The sequence below is a fragment of the Larimichthys crocea genome, chromosome VI, assembly GCF_000972845.2.
Source record: "Larimichthys crocea isolate SSNF chromosome VI, L_crocea_2.0, whole genome shotgun sequence".
In the NCBI taxonomy this organism is placed as follows: Eukaryota; Metazoa; Chordata; class Actinopteri; family Sciaenidae; genus Larimichthys; species Larimichthys crocea.
Genome location: NC_040016.1, coordinates 18,079,284 through 18,098,694, shown reverse-complemented (window position 1 = coordinate 18,098,694; position 19,411 = coordinate 18,079,284). Strand labels below are relative to the sequence as shown.

Below are 19,411 nucleotides of genomic sequence, written 5' to 3'. Positions count from 1 at the left end.
CTGACACTATTTCAAGCAAAGAGGCAAAATTCCATAAATTGACATAAAAAAGAAATCTACACATCTAACGTATTATTATTTCTTACATGTTTCTGGCCCAAATAAAGCTACGGTATTTACTTAAAGCCAATTGTGCGTGCACATGCAATCCTTATCTACAGTTTAAAGTGCATCTTTATTCCTCTCTGCTGTATCCTTCTACTGTCTTGCATCATCACCTGCACAGCCAATTTAGTATCTTCAGTTTCCTCTCTGTGTAATTTAATTACATGCTGCTTGATTCTGTTTCCCCTGCTACACATTTGTTCCTTTTTTTTTTTAAATTGTATGTACGTACTGCAATGATCCACAGACATCCAGATTTTTCCCCTCCTGTGCATCCTCACTTTCTCCCTCGCAGGGAGGCAGGGAGAGAGAGCAGGAGCTGCCCATAAATCGCTTTGGAAAAGGAGAAGGGGGGAGAGAGAGAGAGAGAGAGAGAGAGAGAGAAAGAGCTGGAGACAGAGCAGATGCATTGGCAGGAGCAGGGCTGAGGGTTTTTCCTTTCTCCCTCCTGTCTCTTTTGTTGTGTCGGCACAGATAAAAATCTGATGAACGTGGGCAAGGACCACCACCACCATCATCACCACCATCACCACCTCACTGCGAGCATCTCATCCCCAGCCTGTTTCCCGGAGCTGGATCCAGTGTGGAGCTGGGTGTGCGGCAGGCTAACGTCGGGCTAGTAGGGGAAGGGGGGGCTGCAAGGATCTGTGGCAGCGAGAAGAGGAGGGGCTGTGGTGAGCTGGTGGGCTTCCTCTGCCTCACAGACACATTTTATTGACTTGCTAATTGGATGAGGCACTCGGAGGAGAGGATGCGGTGAATGAGAGGAGCTGCTCTCCAGAGGAGGGGATACAGGCACGAGGAAGCATCGCTTGGGTTGCGTTTAAATCTGGCTACTTCATCCCTTTTTTCCTTCTTTCTTTTTTCAGGAAAAAATCTGGAGACATAACAACAGATGTTTTTCGGCATCTCCCGGTGACCCTCACACCGTGCATACATAATTTTATGCATGACATTGTCGAATGGAGGCTCCAGCTGCCAGGCGCTTCGTGACAAGTGAATGATTTCCATTTTGATGTTTTTTGCACCCTGTTCTATTTCACCTGCTTTTTTAAAAAATATTTTTTAATTTTTCTCTTGGACTCATCAGCTGGAGCTCCTTTTTTCCCCCTCCTCTCAGCCTTGTTTGATGTGCCATTTGATAATCTGATGGCTAGATTCTAAATGTACAAGGTGCAATGGATATTCTTCAGGAAAAATGAAGGTATGATATGAAAAAAAGCCAAGACAAATACTGTAGTAAGGTGGCATTATTCAACCAATATTCATTTTAAGTCCTAGTCAAGGGATTGGATCAAATGAATGTATAGACTGTTGCATAATTCCAGGCTGAAATCTGAGGTTAGGTCACCAACACAGCAAAGAGAAATGTCTTATCCATCCGTGTGTCTACATGTCAGATTTGTGCTGGAAAAAAAACGAGTTTGAGAAGGAAAGCAAAGCAAAAGAAGAGGGGAGGATTATGAATGAATCAGTGGTAGAGACCAGTAGTAGCGGTGTGCATTGAGGGGGATTAATGGAGGCATTACAAAAAAAAGCAGTCTAGACTTGTTTCAGCACTGGGTTAAACATATTCTGCAAATTTACAATTCAAAGCATTTTTTAATTTTTCTTCCCACTCAGTCTTCATGTTTATTTCAAAAGGAAACTGCTGGTCCTGTCAAGTTGCACAGGCCTGATATCAGAAACAATCAGCTCCACAAGGTTTGATCTCAGATTGTCTCTCTCCTCCCGCTTCAGTGTCGTCCCGGTTGCCATGACTGAGCTGTGCAGGTCTGGCTAGGTCAGAGAGCAGGTGCCACTGTGCTAAAGTCTGCTGTCCCAATGAGCAAGGCAGGCAACCCACAGAGACGCACCACCTACCTCATCTCCCTCACTCTGGTGAAGGTTGAGGCTGTGCCAGAGGATGTAGCAGAGAACCAGAAGGAGGCTCTTCCAGAGGGGGAAGGGAGCCCTAAGAAGGAGGAGGAGGAAGAGGAGGAAGACGAGGAGGAGGAAGAAGAGGAAGAGGAGGAGGAGGAGGAGAAGGTGGTTAGCAATACCCCTGAAAAGGAGGAAGAACCTGTATGTACACAAGTGGTGGAGAAGGAAAACGCACAGGTGGCAGAAGATGTGGTTAAGTATGGCAGTCCAATTGAGAGCTGGGGGAAACCTGAGAGGAGGGAAGCTCATGGACACCACAAAGACATTCTGCCAGTCGGTAAAAGCAAAGACACTTCTTTTGTACATCCGCCCGTCAGGCAAATGGTCAAAGTGTATGGAGGAACTACCTCTGAGGGAACTGTGCGACGAGAGGGGCCTCGCTCAGATGCCATGCGCCCCAAGACGGAGCTCTACAGAGAGCCCCCCATGCTGTTCCTGAAGGGTGAGAATGGAGCAGACCTGAACAGCCGCTCACGTTGCAGCCTCCCGTTTTCCATCCCACCCCAGGTCAGCCAGCGTCCTGACGTCCTGATGAGGTCACATGCAGGAGGCAACTCCGCATGCTGGAGGGAACTCAGAGAGGCCAATGCAAACCTGTATCACTCTGCTAAGACTTTGGATCGAAGGGATAACCGTATTGGGGACCAGTCCCCCTTAATGGCAGCTACAACTCTGGGGCCTTACAGGGCGTCATGGGCTGACAGCGATGGCAGGGGCACGCTCATCCGCCCCCAAGCTCCCATCAGTGGAGGATTTTCAGGCATAATGACCAGGGACAGCCCTCAGGGGGAGAGATTCAAGACGGTGTCCGTTTCCTTCCCTACACCTCCTGCCACCGACGTGTCCAGGTCTCAGAGAAAAGGTACAAGTCGTACCCTGGACAACAGCGACCTACATTCCCTCTCTGAGGATCTGAAGAAAGGAAAGGAGGGCCAGGGAGGAACAATCCAGCGAGCTCCTCCCCGCGACCGAAAGATGCTGAAGTTCATTAGTGGCATTTTCACCAAAAGTACAGCTGCACCGCCCAGCGTCAACACTGCACCTCCCCTCTATCCGGCTGTGGAAAGGGGCTCGAGTGAGGAAGAAGGTAAGGCAACGTCGACTGTATCTGCACACAGAACTTCACGAGAGCCTCAAAGGTGCTGCACATGTTTAACACTAATAAAGACACACACACACATTAAACGACAACTGACGAACACGTGGAAAACTGCTCTTTTGTGAGAAGTGGGTGATGGCTGCAAAAAGCCACCAGTGCTCCCTTGGGCAAAAAATTGAAGTGACTAGAAGACCATTTTGTGATTACGCAGGATTACATAGTTGTCATTTATTTAGCTCTCTCTGGATTTGTGCGGACCCAGACCCCAGAAAATGTGTTCATTAATTTAAACAGAGAACAGTTATCAGATGAGCATTAATTTATTGTGCATATTTTAATGTTAATTGGACTTGAATTTGGATACTCTCTGAAGTGTCTTCTGAATAGGATGCTGTAGTTTCCTGAAATAGACGAGATGTGTCTCTTTCACGCTCTGTAAGCACTTTGAACTTTAAACTCCTGCCTGTCTGAGATCAGGTCTAGGTTTCTAGGTGTATCTGAAACACACAATAACTTGCAATCACAAACATCTGTTGATAATCATATCTAATGACATGGATCTCCTTTATCTAAATGTAACACAGGCTTATAAAGATCTTCGTGGGAGCTGCAGAAGGAAACAACAGAACAAACTTTCAAAATAAAATATATTAGTACATCAGGTATTTAAGTAAAAGTCAGTCAGACTTCACTTCATCAAGCCATGACTCAGACTCATTAATGATTTAGAGCTGAAACTATTAGTTCATCATTCAGTTATGCAACTGACAGAAAATTAATGGACAACTAGTCTGATAATTGATTAATCCTTTAGATCATTTTTTTTTCTTTTTTTTAAGCAAAAAAGACAAAATTCTTTGTTTCTATCTTCTCAAAGTGGAGCATGTGTGACCTTTCTTTGTCTTATGTCATAGTTCACATTTGGGGACTGGTGCTTGAAGAAAATTAACTTTTTGAAGATATCACATTGAACTTTAGGAAGTTGTGAAGTGGATTTGTCACTATTTTCGGACATTTCATGGACCAAACAATGAATTACTCGAATCACCAGATTAAATGGTAGAAAAAATACATTTTTGCAGCCTTTTAATTGTAACCAGATTTGCAAAAAAAAAGTTCTTCTTGACAAAAGCTGGATTTCTTTCTAAAGATCTTATGCGCCTTCAAAAGGTCTGTTAGAAAAGTGAATGGAATATTATTTAGCTGTAAATAGAAACAAAAACACACAAGGATTTTAACTTAAAAAATGTTGCACAACAAAGTTTCTAGCACAGGTTGTTCCGTAACTGTCCATTTTAATAGTTAAATGATCTGTCTCTGCGCCTTCACAGATGCACTTAATGTTCTGTATCACCGGTTTGAGAAATTCCCCAAGTCCTGACACTCAAACAAACAGAAATTAGATCAGTCTTCACAAAAAGTACAAAAAGTACCTCATGAAATATGCAGATTTTCTTCAGTTTGAACTAAAAGGAAATTACACAACTTTATCAATCTTTAATCTTTATTGATATATCCTAAAGAAAATCATCGTTGACAGAGAGTGTGGTATCGGAGTAAGCTCTGAATAATTTGTCAGTAGTAAGTGGGACATGAATAATTAAGGTTGGGGATACACAGAGCTGTGTTCATCGTGAGGAGAGCGGGAACCTGCTACTTCCTGCTCTGTGCATAGAGTTAATCAGCCTTCAAATGGAGCCTATTCATTCGTCAACGCTGTATTGTGTTTAAGTGTTTCGGCCACGTTAGACCTGTAATTTCAGCACATGTGTGTCGGCCGTTCTGCTGACATATGGACATTATTGATCAAATGCAATTAAAATAATAATGATCAATGTTGTCATGTCAACGCGTAGAGACACGCACATGCATATTATCTGCATCATAACGTGCAGAAGTGGACATCGTGCCTCTGTGCTCTCTCGCACGCGTCGCTGTATCCTTGAGAGACCATTTATTGTATAGAGACCCGGGCTGGAGGCTTCTGGAAAATGGAGTTGCCATGGCAACAGCAAGCCGTGAGAGATGCTGTTTGGTCTGTGGCGTGACGCTGTTGATGGAGGGGAGAGCGTGTGGGTGTGGGGATTGCCCAACGATGGGGACGAGGGGGTTTAAAGTTAAAGAATCCGTGTGTGCCGATGTTGTGGCTCCGCCCGAACACAATGTGACCGTGACAGCTTCAGTGTGTGTGTGTGCGTGTGTGTGTGTGTGTGTGTGTGTGTGTCTGGTGATGATTATTTCTACATTGATTAACATCTCTAGGCACCTTTACAGTGTGTGTTTGTGTGTCATTTGGATTTCACCTCTTCGGCCTCATATTTGCAGATGTAGTGTGGTGTCCTTCATAGCAGTGTGTGTGTGTGTGTGTGTGTGTGTGTGTGTGTGTGTCCGTTTTATTGAATGTCCATTCACAGAGGCACCTTGGCTGTAATTCCACTGAGGACAGAGCTCAGGCACTCAAATCTGAATGTTAAGTGCAACCTCACCACAAAGATCCATCTGGCTTCCTTTTAACGCAGAACTTAAACCATTTTAAAATGCAAAAATATGACTGAGTATTGGAAAATATATTCCCAGTAAACTCATAAAAGAAAGTGGCTTGTTATAAGAATTGTTTCTATTTTGTGATTTTCTTGACACCAGTGGTCTCGAATCAAGATGCTCGTTACCCGAAACCCTGAAACTAGTGGAGGTATTCTTTAATGATGTACAGGCTGAATCATGTCTTTGCAGAAAAGCTTTACGACTGAATATGAGCGAGGAAATGATGAGCGATTGTAATATATCCATGACCTCGGAATTTAATTAGAGAGTGATCTATGGAGTAGTAAAACTAAGAATAAGAATACATTTAAACAGTTGCTATAGTGCTATAACTCCCACACTATGGCACTGGTAAGAAAAACTGACTTTATGAACTTTTGTCGTATAACTTGGTAAAGTCTTATTTTAGCATATCAGTGCCAGATCTGATAAAGTATTACTTACTAGACCGACTACTCCACAGTAAAGCCACACAGCTGGAGGATCATTATGATCACAGTTAAGCACTGACTTAGACACATTTGGCCATAATCTCCCAACTATTTATCATCGTGACACTTGGAACATGATGTAGGTTTTTAATATTAACACTCAGTCATCACATTGTCACGGCCAAGCGGATTGCCTTATCACTAAAACGCAACAGAAAAACCAATTATTCTATTTGAGTTGTTTAACAGTCAATAAAGGGTAATAGATCATCTCAGAGAAGAGAAAATTCAATGAAATGAGGTGTGCACAGAATCTCCTGTTTAAATACAAGCCTTGGGTCGTTTTATATCCTGATATGAGTGATTAGATTTACTCAAATTATGATGCAAATCAAAGACTTTAAAGATCTGACAGAGGAACGAGTTCGCTCGTCTCTCAAGATGCCGAAATCTGCCTCGACATAAGCATTAAGCTCTGTAACCAGACGAGCCACTTGACGGCACTTAACTTCTATCCAAGACAGCTATTAACTTTTTGTCTGATGCTGAATAATGCTGCATATTAAAGCAACCAGAGTCCCGTTATTGATCATTCAGTATAAACACATTCATCTTATGTAATTTGGTCTGGGATTCAGCTCTCAAGACAAAATCACAAATGCAATAATTTCATTTTTTCCATTTGCAGTTTCCTTTTTTTTAAAGAATATATTAGAAATTATAATTAAGATAACGCATAACAGTGCTGCATTAGGCAGATCACTGCAGAGATACACTCATACCTTTATTAGGTACACCTTGCTAGTACCGGGTTGGACCACCTTTTGCCATCAGAACTGCCTTAATCCTTCGTGGCATAGATTCAACAAGGTACTTGAAACACTCCTCAGAGAGTTTGGTCCATATTGACATGATAGCATCAAGCAGTTGCTGCAGATTTATCGGCTGCACATCCATGATGCAAATCTCCCGTTCCACCACATCCCAAAGGTGCTCTATTGGATTGAGATCCGGTGACTGTGGAGGCCATTTGAGTACAGTGAACTCATTGTCATGTTCAAGAAACCAGTCTGAGATGATTCGAGCTTTTTGACATGGCGCGTTATCCTGCTGGAAGTAGCCATCAGGAGATGGGTACACTGTGGTAATAAAGGGATGGACATGGTCAGCAACAATACTCAGGTAGGCTGTGGTGTGGCAACGATGCTTAATTGGTACTAAGGGGCCCAAAGTGTGCCAAGAAAATATCCCCTACACCATTACACCACCACCACCAGCCTGAACTGTTGATACAAGGCAGGATGGATCCATGCTTTCATGTTGTCGACACCCAATTCTGACCCTACCATTCGAATGTTGCAGCAGAAATCGAGACTCATCAGACCAGGCAACGTTTTTCCAATCTTCCATTGTCCAATTTTGGTGAGCCTGTGCAAACTGTAGCCTCAGTTTCCTGTTCTTAGCTGACCGGAGTGGCACCCGGCGTGGTCTTCTGCTGCTGTAGCCCATCTGCCTCAAGGTTCGACGTCTTGTGCGTTCAGAGATGCTCTTCGGCATACCTCGGTTGTAACGAGTGGTTATTTGAGTTACTGTTGCCTTTCTATCAGCTCGAACCAGTCTCCTCTGACCTCTGGCATCAACAAGGCATTTTTGCCCACAGAACTGCCGCTCACTAGATATTTTCTCTTTTTCTGACCAGTCTCTGTAAACTCTAGAGATGGTTGTGCGTGAAAATCCCAGTAGATCGGCAGTTTCTGAAATACTCAGACCAGCCCGTCTGGCACCAACAACCATGCCACGTTCAAAGTCACTTAAATCACCTTTCTTCCCCATTCTGATGCAGCAGATCGTCTTGACCATGTCTACATGCCTAAATGCATTGCTGCCATGTGATTGGCTGATTAGAAATTTGCGTTAACGAGCAGTTGGACAGGTGTGCCTAATAAAGTGGCCGGTGAGTGCAGATAGATAGTAATAGCTCAAAGCATTTTTGGTGAAACTGTTGCGTAGTCTTTTCGAATCAGGTTTCACTTCACAGCACTAAGTGGCAGATTCTGTCTCATTCCACTTGACACCGACTTTTATAAAATTCATGAAATGAGGGATTTTTATAATTTTTTTCAATGCGGAATAAAGAAGAAGTGAGTTCTTAGGAAGGTTTTTTATGCAGAGTGACCGCAGTAAATGGCTAAAATGTGGTGTGACTAACAATGTTAGGGTAAACTAAAGATGTCTGGCACGCTCACTAACTCATGCAGACTTGTACATTTGTACACTTGATTGAATTTTCTGGGTGCTCGGTGTCTAGGAGCTGCAGTCTCTCTCTCTCTCTCTGTGTCTCTCTGGACACTCTGACTCTGTCAGACCAAACCTGGCCAGCAGTCAAAAAATCACTCTTTTAAAGAAACACTCCAACATTTTATGGAAATAGGCATAGGACGCTATCAGCTTCTTCTTTGTACATTTACAGAAATGAACCCAAGTGAGTTTAAGAGCTTGGATGATTGATTTATTTGATCAATTAATCCCCCTTATTTCCCTTTTTGTGTCTTTAGCTGCATGCACCAGCAGTCAAGAATGGACCATGAGCCAAACTATACAAGAACTCCACCTGGTAAGAATTAGTGCATCACCTTTGCAAATGATTAAGTGGGATTTGATGTTAAATTCATATTTTCTCTCTCTGTGTATCTGTATGTTTTGTGCTCTGCAGGGTGTTTTGGGAGGTTTGTGTAGTGGGAAATCCGCTCTGGTCCACAGACACTTGACTGGAAGTTACCTGCAGGTGGAGAACGCTGAAGGTTGGTTTCACATCTCCCCCCATCTACAACTTTTCTGTACCTGACACCTGTACCTTATGCATTCACTTTGATGAGTCAGGTTATAACAAGTCACTGTTCATTCCTACTGTGTATTTGTAGGGCGGCAGTACATTAAAGATGTCCTGGTTGAGGGGCAGAGCCACGTGTTGATAATCAGGGAAGAGACAGAACTCCCGGGCGCTCAAGTGGGTTGGAAATTGATTGAACTTGGCACAAATGGACAAGCAATTCAAGTCGATGTGATTTAGTCTCTACAATCGGCCCTCCTGTGTATTTTGAGTGCTACTCTCCTCCTCCCTTTTCTTCAGTTTGCAAGTTGGGTGGATGCAGTTATCTTGGTGTTCAGTTTGGAAAACGAGGCCAGCTTCCAGGAAGTTTACAAAATCTACCACCAGCTCGCTGTCCACCGGCCTGTTTCTGAGATACCTTTCGTAGTTGTCGGCACTCAGGGTGAGACGCACAAAACAACATGTGCTTTGATTTAACGTGTTTTGGACTTTTGGTGCATTTGTGATTAATGTTTTTTTTCTTTTTCTAGACAAGATCAGCAGCACCAATCCCAGAGTAATCGATGATGCCAGAGCCAGACAGCTCTGCTCAGACGTGCGGCGCTGCACTTACTATGAAACCTGTGCGACGTACGGCCTCAATGTGAACAGAGTCTTCACTGATGGTATGTGTCCCTTTCCAAAGTCAGACCAGAGCTCTGAGGATTCAGATTCTGCAGAACATGCAGACATATGAAGGTTATGCATCTTTTTTCTAAGGGATAATATCTAGTTTTTTGTTTTTTTTGTACCACAGCTGCTCAGAAGATCATGACAGCCAAGAAGCAAGCTGCGCTACTGGCGTCCTGTAAATCTCTTCCCAATTCTCCCAGTCACTCTGGAGGCTCCACCCCAGTGTCAGGTGTCTTTCCAGGACAGGTAAGACTGATCTTACTGGCTTTTTTTCTGTTGTAACAAACTTTATTATCATTATGACTTCATTCATTGCCTCCACCTCATCCTACTCTGGCTCTTTTACTTTCTTTAGGCCAGTAACGGTGGTCAGAGCAGTGATTACTCCTCATCGCTTCCCTCCACTCCTGTGATCAGCCATAAAGAGATCGGCAGGACATCGAGAGGGGATAAACAGGAAAGTGCAACGCCCGGGTCAGTCCGCAGTGCTACCCGGAGACGCACCTCCCGTTTTGCGGTACATATTTGTCAAGTGATTGATTTTGATTGGCCCAAAGCGATCATGCTTGTTTACCCATTTATTTTTATACTCTTATAGTCTTTTTTTACTTTGACCTTACTTCAACTTAGTCAAACTGATGCCCAGTGGAAGAACACCCTGCGTAGCAGCGTAGTTACTGTATGAAATGTTACAGTTTGAAGAAAAAGCAAGATACAAGTTGTGTCAGACTGCCCTTTAAAACATGTTTCATGTTTTGTTCTGAGATGATAATAAAAGGTTACTTGTCATCCTTTATAGCCTGTAGATAACTGCATTTTGCTCGGTGTTGTAAAATCGTGCATTAAAAACTAAAATCTGATTAAATAACGTATCATATAAAGTGATTTATAGCTTGGAAATGACCATAGATTGGTTTGGGATTTGACTATGAAACTTGTTGAGGTCAACAGACATTTCGTTCACATGTCAAAACACTTCATAAGGAAAACTTTGCCCACTTGATGTGTTCTAAATGATATTTTTGATGCAGTTATTGTTCCTCTTGTCTTTTGTCCAGGGCCGGAGAGGCAGCGACTCGAACAGAAGGAGTGCAGAGTGTAAAGGTGATCTGGGAAGTGGACGCTCAATTCCCATCAAACAGGTAGGACACAGATTCACACTCGATGCAGAAACAAATATGATGTATCTAATGACCGTCTGCAGAGGACATCACACCAGCAGTCACTTGTAATCAAATGTGTGAAGGCCGTCTCATTATGAGGAGTGATGAAGTGTTGTGATCTCCCATATTGGCCCTAATGAATAGGATAGTGGGTGTTTTTGGCAGCCAGCGATCATCATGCTGCTGAAATCTGCGAGATGAACACACGAGACACATTAGCAATAAATTCTCACTCTTTGATTTTTGTCGCCTCCAGGGCATCTTGCTGAAACGCAGCGGGAATTCGCTCAACAAAGAGTGGAAGAAGAAGTATGTCACGCTGTCCAACGACGGCATACTGTCCTATCACTCCAGTGTCAATGTGAGTCAGTGTGTTGGCAGAGAGCTCTGAAGCATAATGCTGCCGAAAACATCGCTCACAGCTAGTGTTTGATGGTAATGGCTGATGTTTGACTTGGCTAGGACTACATGCTGAATGCCCCCGGGAAAGAGATGGACCTGCTGCGAGTGACAGTGAAGGTGCCGGGAAAACGACCACCTCGTGCTGTACCCACCTGCGGCCTTCCAGTCGGGCTCAACGGACGGGTCAAAGACATGCCAGGACCTGAGGGTGTCAGTCCAGGTCAGTCAATAAACTTTTTGAATTCCTGAAAACAAGGAACCTGTTATACTATTTCCTAACTATAGGGAGAATTATAGTACTAGACTTTGCTCATACAAATGTCAATGCTCTGAATAAAATAGCAAAACAATGTTTTCTAGGGGGGAAGCAGAGATGAGGAATATACTGTTTTTCAGATTTTTAGACTTTTTTTTTTTCGTGAGGAAGGGTCGATCCTCCCGATAGGAAAAAAAATGCACGGGAATGCAAAATCTACAAAAGAAAGAAAAGAGCACCATAAGGGATTTTTCTTTACAAGTTTCACAAAGAGCGATGTGAAAGATTTGAAGACTTCTTCAGGCATACGCTGTATCATTTATTTTCATGTGGTGTTCATACAGAATGGGTAATGTGTTGTTTTTTTTCTTCTTCTTTTAGTAGCTCTCTCTTTTTTTTATTTGATGTTTGTCTAAATTCCTCTATTATTAACCGCGTGCTTGTTATCATCTTTTTAGTCCCTGTAAGCGCCAGCAGCCTCCTGCAAGTGGAGGAAATGGAAGGGCTGGGCGGTGCACTGTTCCTGAGGAGTAACAGGGGCGTGCAGCGATGCCCCTCTACGGTATCTAACCATGCTCAAAGTGTTGGTGGGTAAATCATCTTCTGTGCATGTGTTCTTTGAATGTTCTGTGCAGGATACATTTCATCTGATGGGTTTTGTGTGTGTGTGTTCTTGTGGCCAGACTCTGCATTTGAAGGTGTGTCCAGCTCCTCCTCCACCAAAGACGTAGGCTCCTCTTCCCCAGTGACAGACAGGAAGAAGCATCGCAGAAAGAAGAGCATGAACCAGAAAGGAGATGCTACCATTGGACAAGTAGATGGTAAGAACCCCATAATGTGTTTTTATATGCAGCATTTAGTCAGTCCCTAACAATAAAAGCAATATAATATAATAGCAGTAAAACTTTACATCGAATATTTAACATTTATTATTTCCTCTCTTTCTCTTGTTGACTTTTCTGTGACTTTTTCTATCTTCTTGTGCAGCCAAGCGCAAAATGTGGAAACTTAAAAGCTTTGGTAGCTTAAGAAACGTAAGCAAGACAGGTAATGTTGATCTGTCACGTTGTATCTTTCAAACTCTCACTGACCCTCACAATATCAGTCAAATAGGATCATTTAATCACAGCTATTTGACTGATATTATTTCAGGCATGTAAATTGTTTTACCTACACACGTGTGTTAATTTTGTAGGCAAAGTTTTAGTTACAATCCAGCAGTTCACTAACATAAGAAGACTTGCTTAATAGTGATCAGACACGGATGCTTAACTGCACTGATGCATGCAAATTAAAGTTCTACATTTACAAACTGTTAATGGCATTTCTGACATTTAAATAATATCTGAAAAATCATCCGTTGTTGAAAATATCTTAATATTATTTGTTTGTGTGTGTGTGTGTGCCAGATGAGGATAACTTTGACTTCCTCATCGTCTCGAGTACTGGTCAGACTTGGCATTTTGAAGCTCAGAGTGTGGAGGAGAGGGACTCCTGGGTCCAAGCCATTGAGAGCCAGATACTGGCCAGCCTGCAGTTGTGTGAGAGCAGCAAAAACAAGGCAAGAAGGAACAAAGCGCACTCTCAATGCATACACTGTGTTTTGCAAAAAAAAAGAAAAAAAAAAAAGTTATGCACTACTGTCATTTAATTATTCACATTAATTATGTCAGTGCTCGGGTAAGGTCGTCGTGTTTTAGCTGTTGTTGCGATAAAAAAAAGTGCAACAACAAGAAAAGTAAAAGAAAACAAAAAGAGAAAAATGTTGAATAAATAAATAAATTCTTTAATACAATGAAGCACAGTAAGCATTTAGAGATCGGAGACATACTATATGTGTGTATATATTTAAAAATATATCTAAGTATCAACATGCATATCCAAGCATGCAGTATATACATTAATATACCTTCCTGAGATATTTTCCATGCTTTTAATTTGCTTTGGTATTTCTTTCCATAATCTTTATCCAGTATTTCAGTGCACATAATACAATTTTGAATTATTCATATTATATTCATTAGATTTTAAAATCTGAATCCATAGAAATGTTCATAATAAAGTGTGTTTGACCAATCCAATATGATTTTTAACATTTCCCATGATTAAAATATGTGGGTGAAGTTTTTATAGATTTCTCCACATTCCCTTCAGCGCTAAGAAGAGGCAGACGAATCATGTCTAGTTTTTATTCAGACTGATAAAATGCTGCATCTGTCTCTTCCAAGCATACTCTCCACACGTGTCCCCAGTGCAGCAGGTCATTTAATTGAGAAATGACAAAATGTTCGCTCGATTATTCTTGGAAAACATCACAGGCTCTATGTTCAAGTGGCCACAAAGCAAGCAGAGGCTCGAACGCAGCTGAAATGACTTTCACGTACAGCGAGGTGCATCTGCTAGCGTTACGTGAACCCGCTTGCATCGAGAAGGGCAGTCACATACCTGAGGTTGTGTTTATGCAGATCAGTCGTAGCTTACACAACTCTTAATGCGTTTGTTGGCAAGCGGCGCACATACAGAATAGGACTGTTTTTATATGGTGAAATCATTTTAGTATACCAGGATATAGGATGTGTCTGCAGGATGCAACCTGAGCTCCATCACAGATTCTTCCAAACACAATTTTCTGTGGGAAAGCAAAACCAATCTTTTAGATGTGTATACTGACTATTGCTTTACTCACAATGCCTGTAAATGCATCTAGTAAGCACAATAGCTCCAACAGAGGGAAACCCATTTTTTATACTACATGAAATGTAAAGTCAAATTTAAAAGCGGCACTATCCGCCCTTGGAAGTACATTTGGATGACCGTATAATAATATTTGTCTATTTGCACTTTGGGACTCTTAGATAAGAACAGTTTTCTCTTGGGAGGAGTTGGCCTGGACTCTCTTCTCAGCCCATTAGGAAGCTGTTACCGCTGCTGCTTTTAAAAGGGATGAGGGCCGATAATTAGATTGGCCATTACAAAAACCCACCCACCATCTCCAGGACTGTATGTGGTCCTGTCCACTTAATGGGCAATGTTGGTTTGTGCTCTTGAGTGGGGAGGCCTCCCTAGTTCAATCACGTCTAAAAAATGGTCACTTATGCAATGATTGTCAATAATTAGTCGAATCCCATGATGTATTCTTTTTATTAATGTTATAAGGACTATATATCCCAAAAGGCCAAAACCAATAATTACTCGAATCTAAATCTTCTTAATGATTATAGGCTTTGAATGCAGCTTTTTCACGATAATTATTGTTATTAGCAATGAGAGCTGTTGGCAGAGCTAATATCATCAGAGGGGTTGGTTCTCTTGTGTTTCTCTCATTTTAATCATATACTGCCTGTGTTTTTTTTTTCCACAGGCTCGCAAGAACAGCCAGAGTGAAGCGGTGGCTCTGCTCGCGATACGCAACGCGAAGGGCAACAACTTCTGTGTTGACTGTGATGCTCCAAGTTAGTGACACGCATTAATTTTCTTCTGTCTGGCATCTGTTTTGTTTTGTTGGTACATTGCCGATATTCGCCTCATTTCAACCCTGCACGTGTCATCATTCCTAAGAAGCTGCGATGCATGTGGGGAATATCATTTAGTGAGGCTCTGCATGTTTCCACACTATTATAAAAAGAACTTTTAACATCTTTGATTGTCCAAAGAAGACCACCGTTGCACTATATGCCCAAACTTACATGCGACATGCTCATGTAACTTTTCTGTGTTGTTGTTTTCATATTGTATCATTTTGAACTTGCTGACTTAGTGAAACCAGGGTTGTGAAATACTTCTAAATTCTACTTTCGTCAGGAAAAATATCTGCCAAAACACTTGACTGCGATGTAAATGAGCCAATTAGGGTAGTATAGGGACGTACACATTTGGGTGTGTTCAGTCCAACAAAGGAGCAATGAGCTGCAAAGCGTGTTAATGATGAACCTTCATTTTTTAGACATGCTGTCAGCAGAATTTCTTAATATAGGGTATATTTATGAATAATTACAATCATTATCTCTTAGATATCACTAAACCAAACAGAAATATATCAAATGGTGAATATTCTTCTTCTGTTGGAGCACTTTAAAGGGAAACTATTGTTTCACTGGCCACAGATTTACCATCCTTTATCAGCCTAATTCCTTGTGTTCTCTCCCAGATCCAACTTGGGCCAGTCTGAACCTGGGTGCTCTCATATGCATCGAGTGTTCGGGGATCCACAGAAATTTGGGGACCCACCTGTCGCGTGTACGCTCGCTGGACCTCGACGATCTGCCACGGGAGCTCACGCTGGTACTCAGCGCCATCGGCAACCACATGGTGAACAGTATATGGGAGGCACGCACACTGGGCCGCCGTAAACCAGCACCTGATGCCTCACGGTAAAGACACAGTGGAAAAAAAGACACGGTGTGACATAATTGGTGTGATATAGGAGAACACTGCTTAAGCTCACTGTTTTATAGTATGTTGGTATGAGCTTGCACACAGTTAGAGATGTGTCTGTGAGTTTACAGGTTTCAGGAGAAAGACAGTAAGTTGTGTGTCACTGAATATTCATCATCTTCTCTTCATCTTCTCTTTGCTTGTTCAGTGAGGAACGGGAGTCCTGGATCAGAGCCAAATATGAGCAAAAACTCTTTGTGGCACCGTTGCCTCCTCCAACTCCTGGCGAGGGCCCAGACATCACGCTATCTGGCCGTCTTCTTTTGGCAGTGATGGAGCACAACCTCCCCAAGCTGCTGCTCCTATTGGCCCACTGCACTAAGGAGGACATTAATGCTCCTCTCAGTCTGGCGCTCTCCTCCAGGTCGCTTTTAGCTCTGCGACTGCCCGGCTCTGCCCTGCACGCTGCCTGTCAGCAGGCTGATGTGGTGATGACGCAGCTTCTTGTTTGGGTGTGTTTACCTCTCCCTCTCTCTCCTTCTCTTTTTCCTGATGTATCACTAAATTGTTTTGCATGCATGATCTGATTCAGGGCAGTGCAGAGGAATGGAGAGAAATTGCTACAGTGAAGTTAGAGTATCGACAAGGTGTGAAATATTACATGACTGCAAACCCTTGAGTTATGCAAAACTGACAACATAATAAATGTTACCCTTCAAGAACCTCTAAGTGATTCCCTCAGCAAAAAACAAAAAGCATTAAAACAGATGACTCAACAGACCATTCAAGAGTGATCTATATGTGTGAAAGGCAGTAAAGCTCACTGGGTCGCATCTTGTTGGGATAATTTAAGACAGTCCTGTCAGGTCTAAGATGCAATTTATTACACACGAGCTAAAACCTCTTTTTAAAACATTGAATATGGGGTAATTGCATAATCTAATCCAGTTTTTATCTTCTTGTTTTTAAAAATTCTCCTCCAGTATGGCTGTGATGTTCGGTACAGAGACGCTCAGGGGCAGACAGCGCTGGTTCTGGCCCGCAACGCTGGCAGCCAGGAATGTGTCGACATCCTTCTCCAGCACGGATGCCCAAACGAACCAGCCACCGCGTCGGTGGGTTTCGCAGCAGCCGCTACATCCAGCTTCCCTGTTGCCATGACGCCGAGCCTGACAGTTGCCACGACACTCAAGATCTCGCACAAGAGCGGCAGCACCAGCTTGAGTTACAGCACTTCTAGAAGAGCAGTGTCATAAATGTGGCGTGGTAAAAAAAAACGAAAAAGAAAGTGTGCGTGTGAGTGTGTGCGAGTGTGTGAGCTTGTCGCTTTGCCCTCATAGTGTCCTGTACGCTCACACAGGAACAGCAGGACTGATGAACATGTTGCCAGACGTTGCACTCCCTGAGGATTTAAAGGGTGTGTGTGTGTGTGTGTGTGTTTGTCAGGGATGAAAACACACACTTGGCAGCCACACAGGCACGTTCAGTCTGCTGTAACGAGTTAACCAAAACAAAAGAGAAATTTTCCTGACTACACTTTCTATGTAGACGGTAATATGAAAGAAGAGATTTAATAGGAATGTATTGCACTGTATACCAGCTGGTATGATTCATATTTCATCATGCAGTCAGTATTCAACCTTCACTCTCCACTCAGTTAAGAATGGAGATGCCTTCGGCCTCAAACAAGCTTATCCGAGAAGTAAAGAACTGCAATAAGTTTACGATTCCCTCTATTTTCAAGTCTGCTCCATCCATTCCTCTCGCCGTTACTGACAGCAAATGTCAGTTTTTAATCCAGAGTTGCATATTATTATGCTGTGTTACGTTCAACACAGCCGGTCGGTCGTTCAGTGCATAAATGATGTTGTGTGAGAAAAAAAACAAAAAAAACAAAACAAAAAAACTTTACAGTTGCTGAAAAAGAGATACCGTTTTAAAGATAATCAAAATAACTGTATAGAAATGCATTGGTAAAATATTATAATTCTAAAAAAAAAAAAAAAAGTGCTTCATTTTCGAGATTGTTATTGTATGATTTGTACAGTCGGTTCTGTGTACAAAACTCAAAGGGGTTACTCGTAGCTGTTCAGAGATTTCCTGCACACTGTCTCGGTTTTTTGGTTTTCCTTTTAATAACCACGTGATTTAACTCTTTGACATCCAAGACTCAGATTTCTATGTTATGTTTGTATCACTGTGCGTGACATAAACACTGTACATGATGTGCACATTATGACTCCAGCAGCAGCAGCAGCAGCAGCAGCAGCAGCTCTTGATCAAGGCCGGTGTAATACTAGACGTGTAAATGAACAAGTGAAATGCCTTGATTTTGATTGAATGTATACAGAAACCAATGGTTTGAGTTCAAACACTAACATGTGTGGGGTTTTTTTTTAGACTATACAGTTTTTGGTGGATTGTTGAGGCGTTTTTTTTTTTTTTACTTAACTAATATTATTCCTGCTGTGACTAATTAAATAGTATGGTTCGATAGATTAGATCTTCTAAAGGTTCTGATCTATAAAACCGGGCCTTTGAATGACTATGATTATATCTGTAAGTGGCTGAAAATCGACATGAAATAGAGGAATGTTGCCCAGTTCAATATTTTTTAAAAAAAGGCATAAAAAAACAACCCTCCTGCAGTACTGTATGTATTTTTGTGTTAATCTGAAGACGCCGCTGAGTGTACATGTCTGTGATGTAAGCATCTCTCTCTCCATTTGTATTTTTTTACTCATGCAATGATTCATAGAGCACTCATTATCAATACACAAAGGCTACCGCCCAAGCTGTGGTGTTTTTGTTCGGAGTCATGCGTGTTTGTGTGTGTGTGTGTGTGTGTGTGTGTTCTTCTGTATCTGGGCTCGTCGCAGACCTCGTTTCATTTGTTCACTTTCCAGCTGTGTCAAAATTAACAACAGCCGTTAATGAGGGGAAGCAAGGCGGGAACATCGAGCTCTATAATTGTATCACATGTGCTCGTGTGTCCTGGTTTCAAACTGATCTGAAAAGTTGTTTTCTGGACAGGTGGACCAAGTGGCCGTCATTTAACACTCCAGTAGCATTTGAACGTGAGATCTTCTGGATCAAACCAGTTCTTGTTAAAAGGCCCCTACTGGCTTTGACCTACTTTTTTTTTTTCTTTCTAGGTCGAAGCCATAGACCCATTTTTATATGATAATGCCATCACTCACATGGTTGTGTGAAGTGAATTTTCTGGGCAAACACACACATAGAGACGAAAAGTGACGTAACAAACAATACTATAGTTCCTGCAGCTTAAGAACTGAAGATGGGAACATTTGACAGTTATAGCTGTTGTTGGTGTTCAGAAACCACGATGAAATATGGAAAATATAAGGTTAGTATACATCATAAAGGAAGAGGTCACCCAGAAACACAGTAAAGCTTCGATTCATTTTTATTTTGCCCTTTGATTTATAGCACTCAGAGTACCAAAGGTAAAGAAAATATACTCAGAAAAACATCAGCAACAAGGTCGTTCCTAACAAGAGATGAGACCTTGTTGTACCGGTTTCAAACTAGTGATTTATTGAAATGGACTGCGCTGCTGCAACTTGTGAAATGTCTAGTTACGACTTCGGG

At 42.2% G+C, this 19,411-nt stretch overlaps 1 protein-coding gene across 1 annotated transcript; it reads left to right on the top strand.

Annotated features, from left to right (window-relative positions):
• The first annotated feature begins 491 nt into the window (after positions 1 to 491).
• On the top strand, positions 492 to 18,593 carry LOC109142568 (arf-GAP with GTPase, ANK repeat and PH domain-containing protein 1). Its single transcript, XM_019276672.2, has 19 exons — positions 492 to 1,309; positions 1,846 to 3,115; positions 8,658 to 8,716; positions 8,816 to 8,903; positions 9,024 to 9,109; positions 9,233 to 9,374; positions 9,463 to 9,597; positions 9,729 to 9,850; positions 9,960 to 10,121; positions 10,663 to 10,746; positions 11,024 to 11,128; positions 11,230 to 11,393; positions 11,903 to 12,012; positions 12,109 to 12,246; positions 12,835 to 12,986; positions 14,787 to 14,877; positions 15,573 to 15,795; positions 16,008 to 16,311; positions 16,783 to 18,593. The coding sequence occupies exons 2-19, from the start codon at positions 1,930 to 1,932 to the stop codon at positions 17,053 to 17,055; spliced, it is 3,624 nt and encodes a 1,207-aa protein (XP_019132217.2). The 5' UTR covers positions 492 to 1,309; positions 1,846 to 1,929; the 3' UTR covers positions 17,056 to 18,593.
• Positions 18,594 to 19,411: the final 818 nt, after the last annotated feature.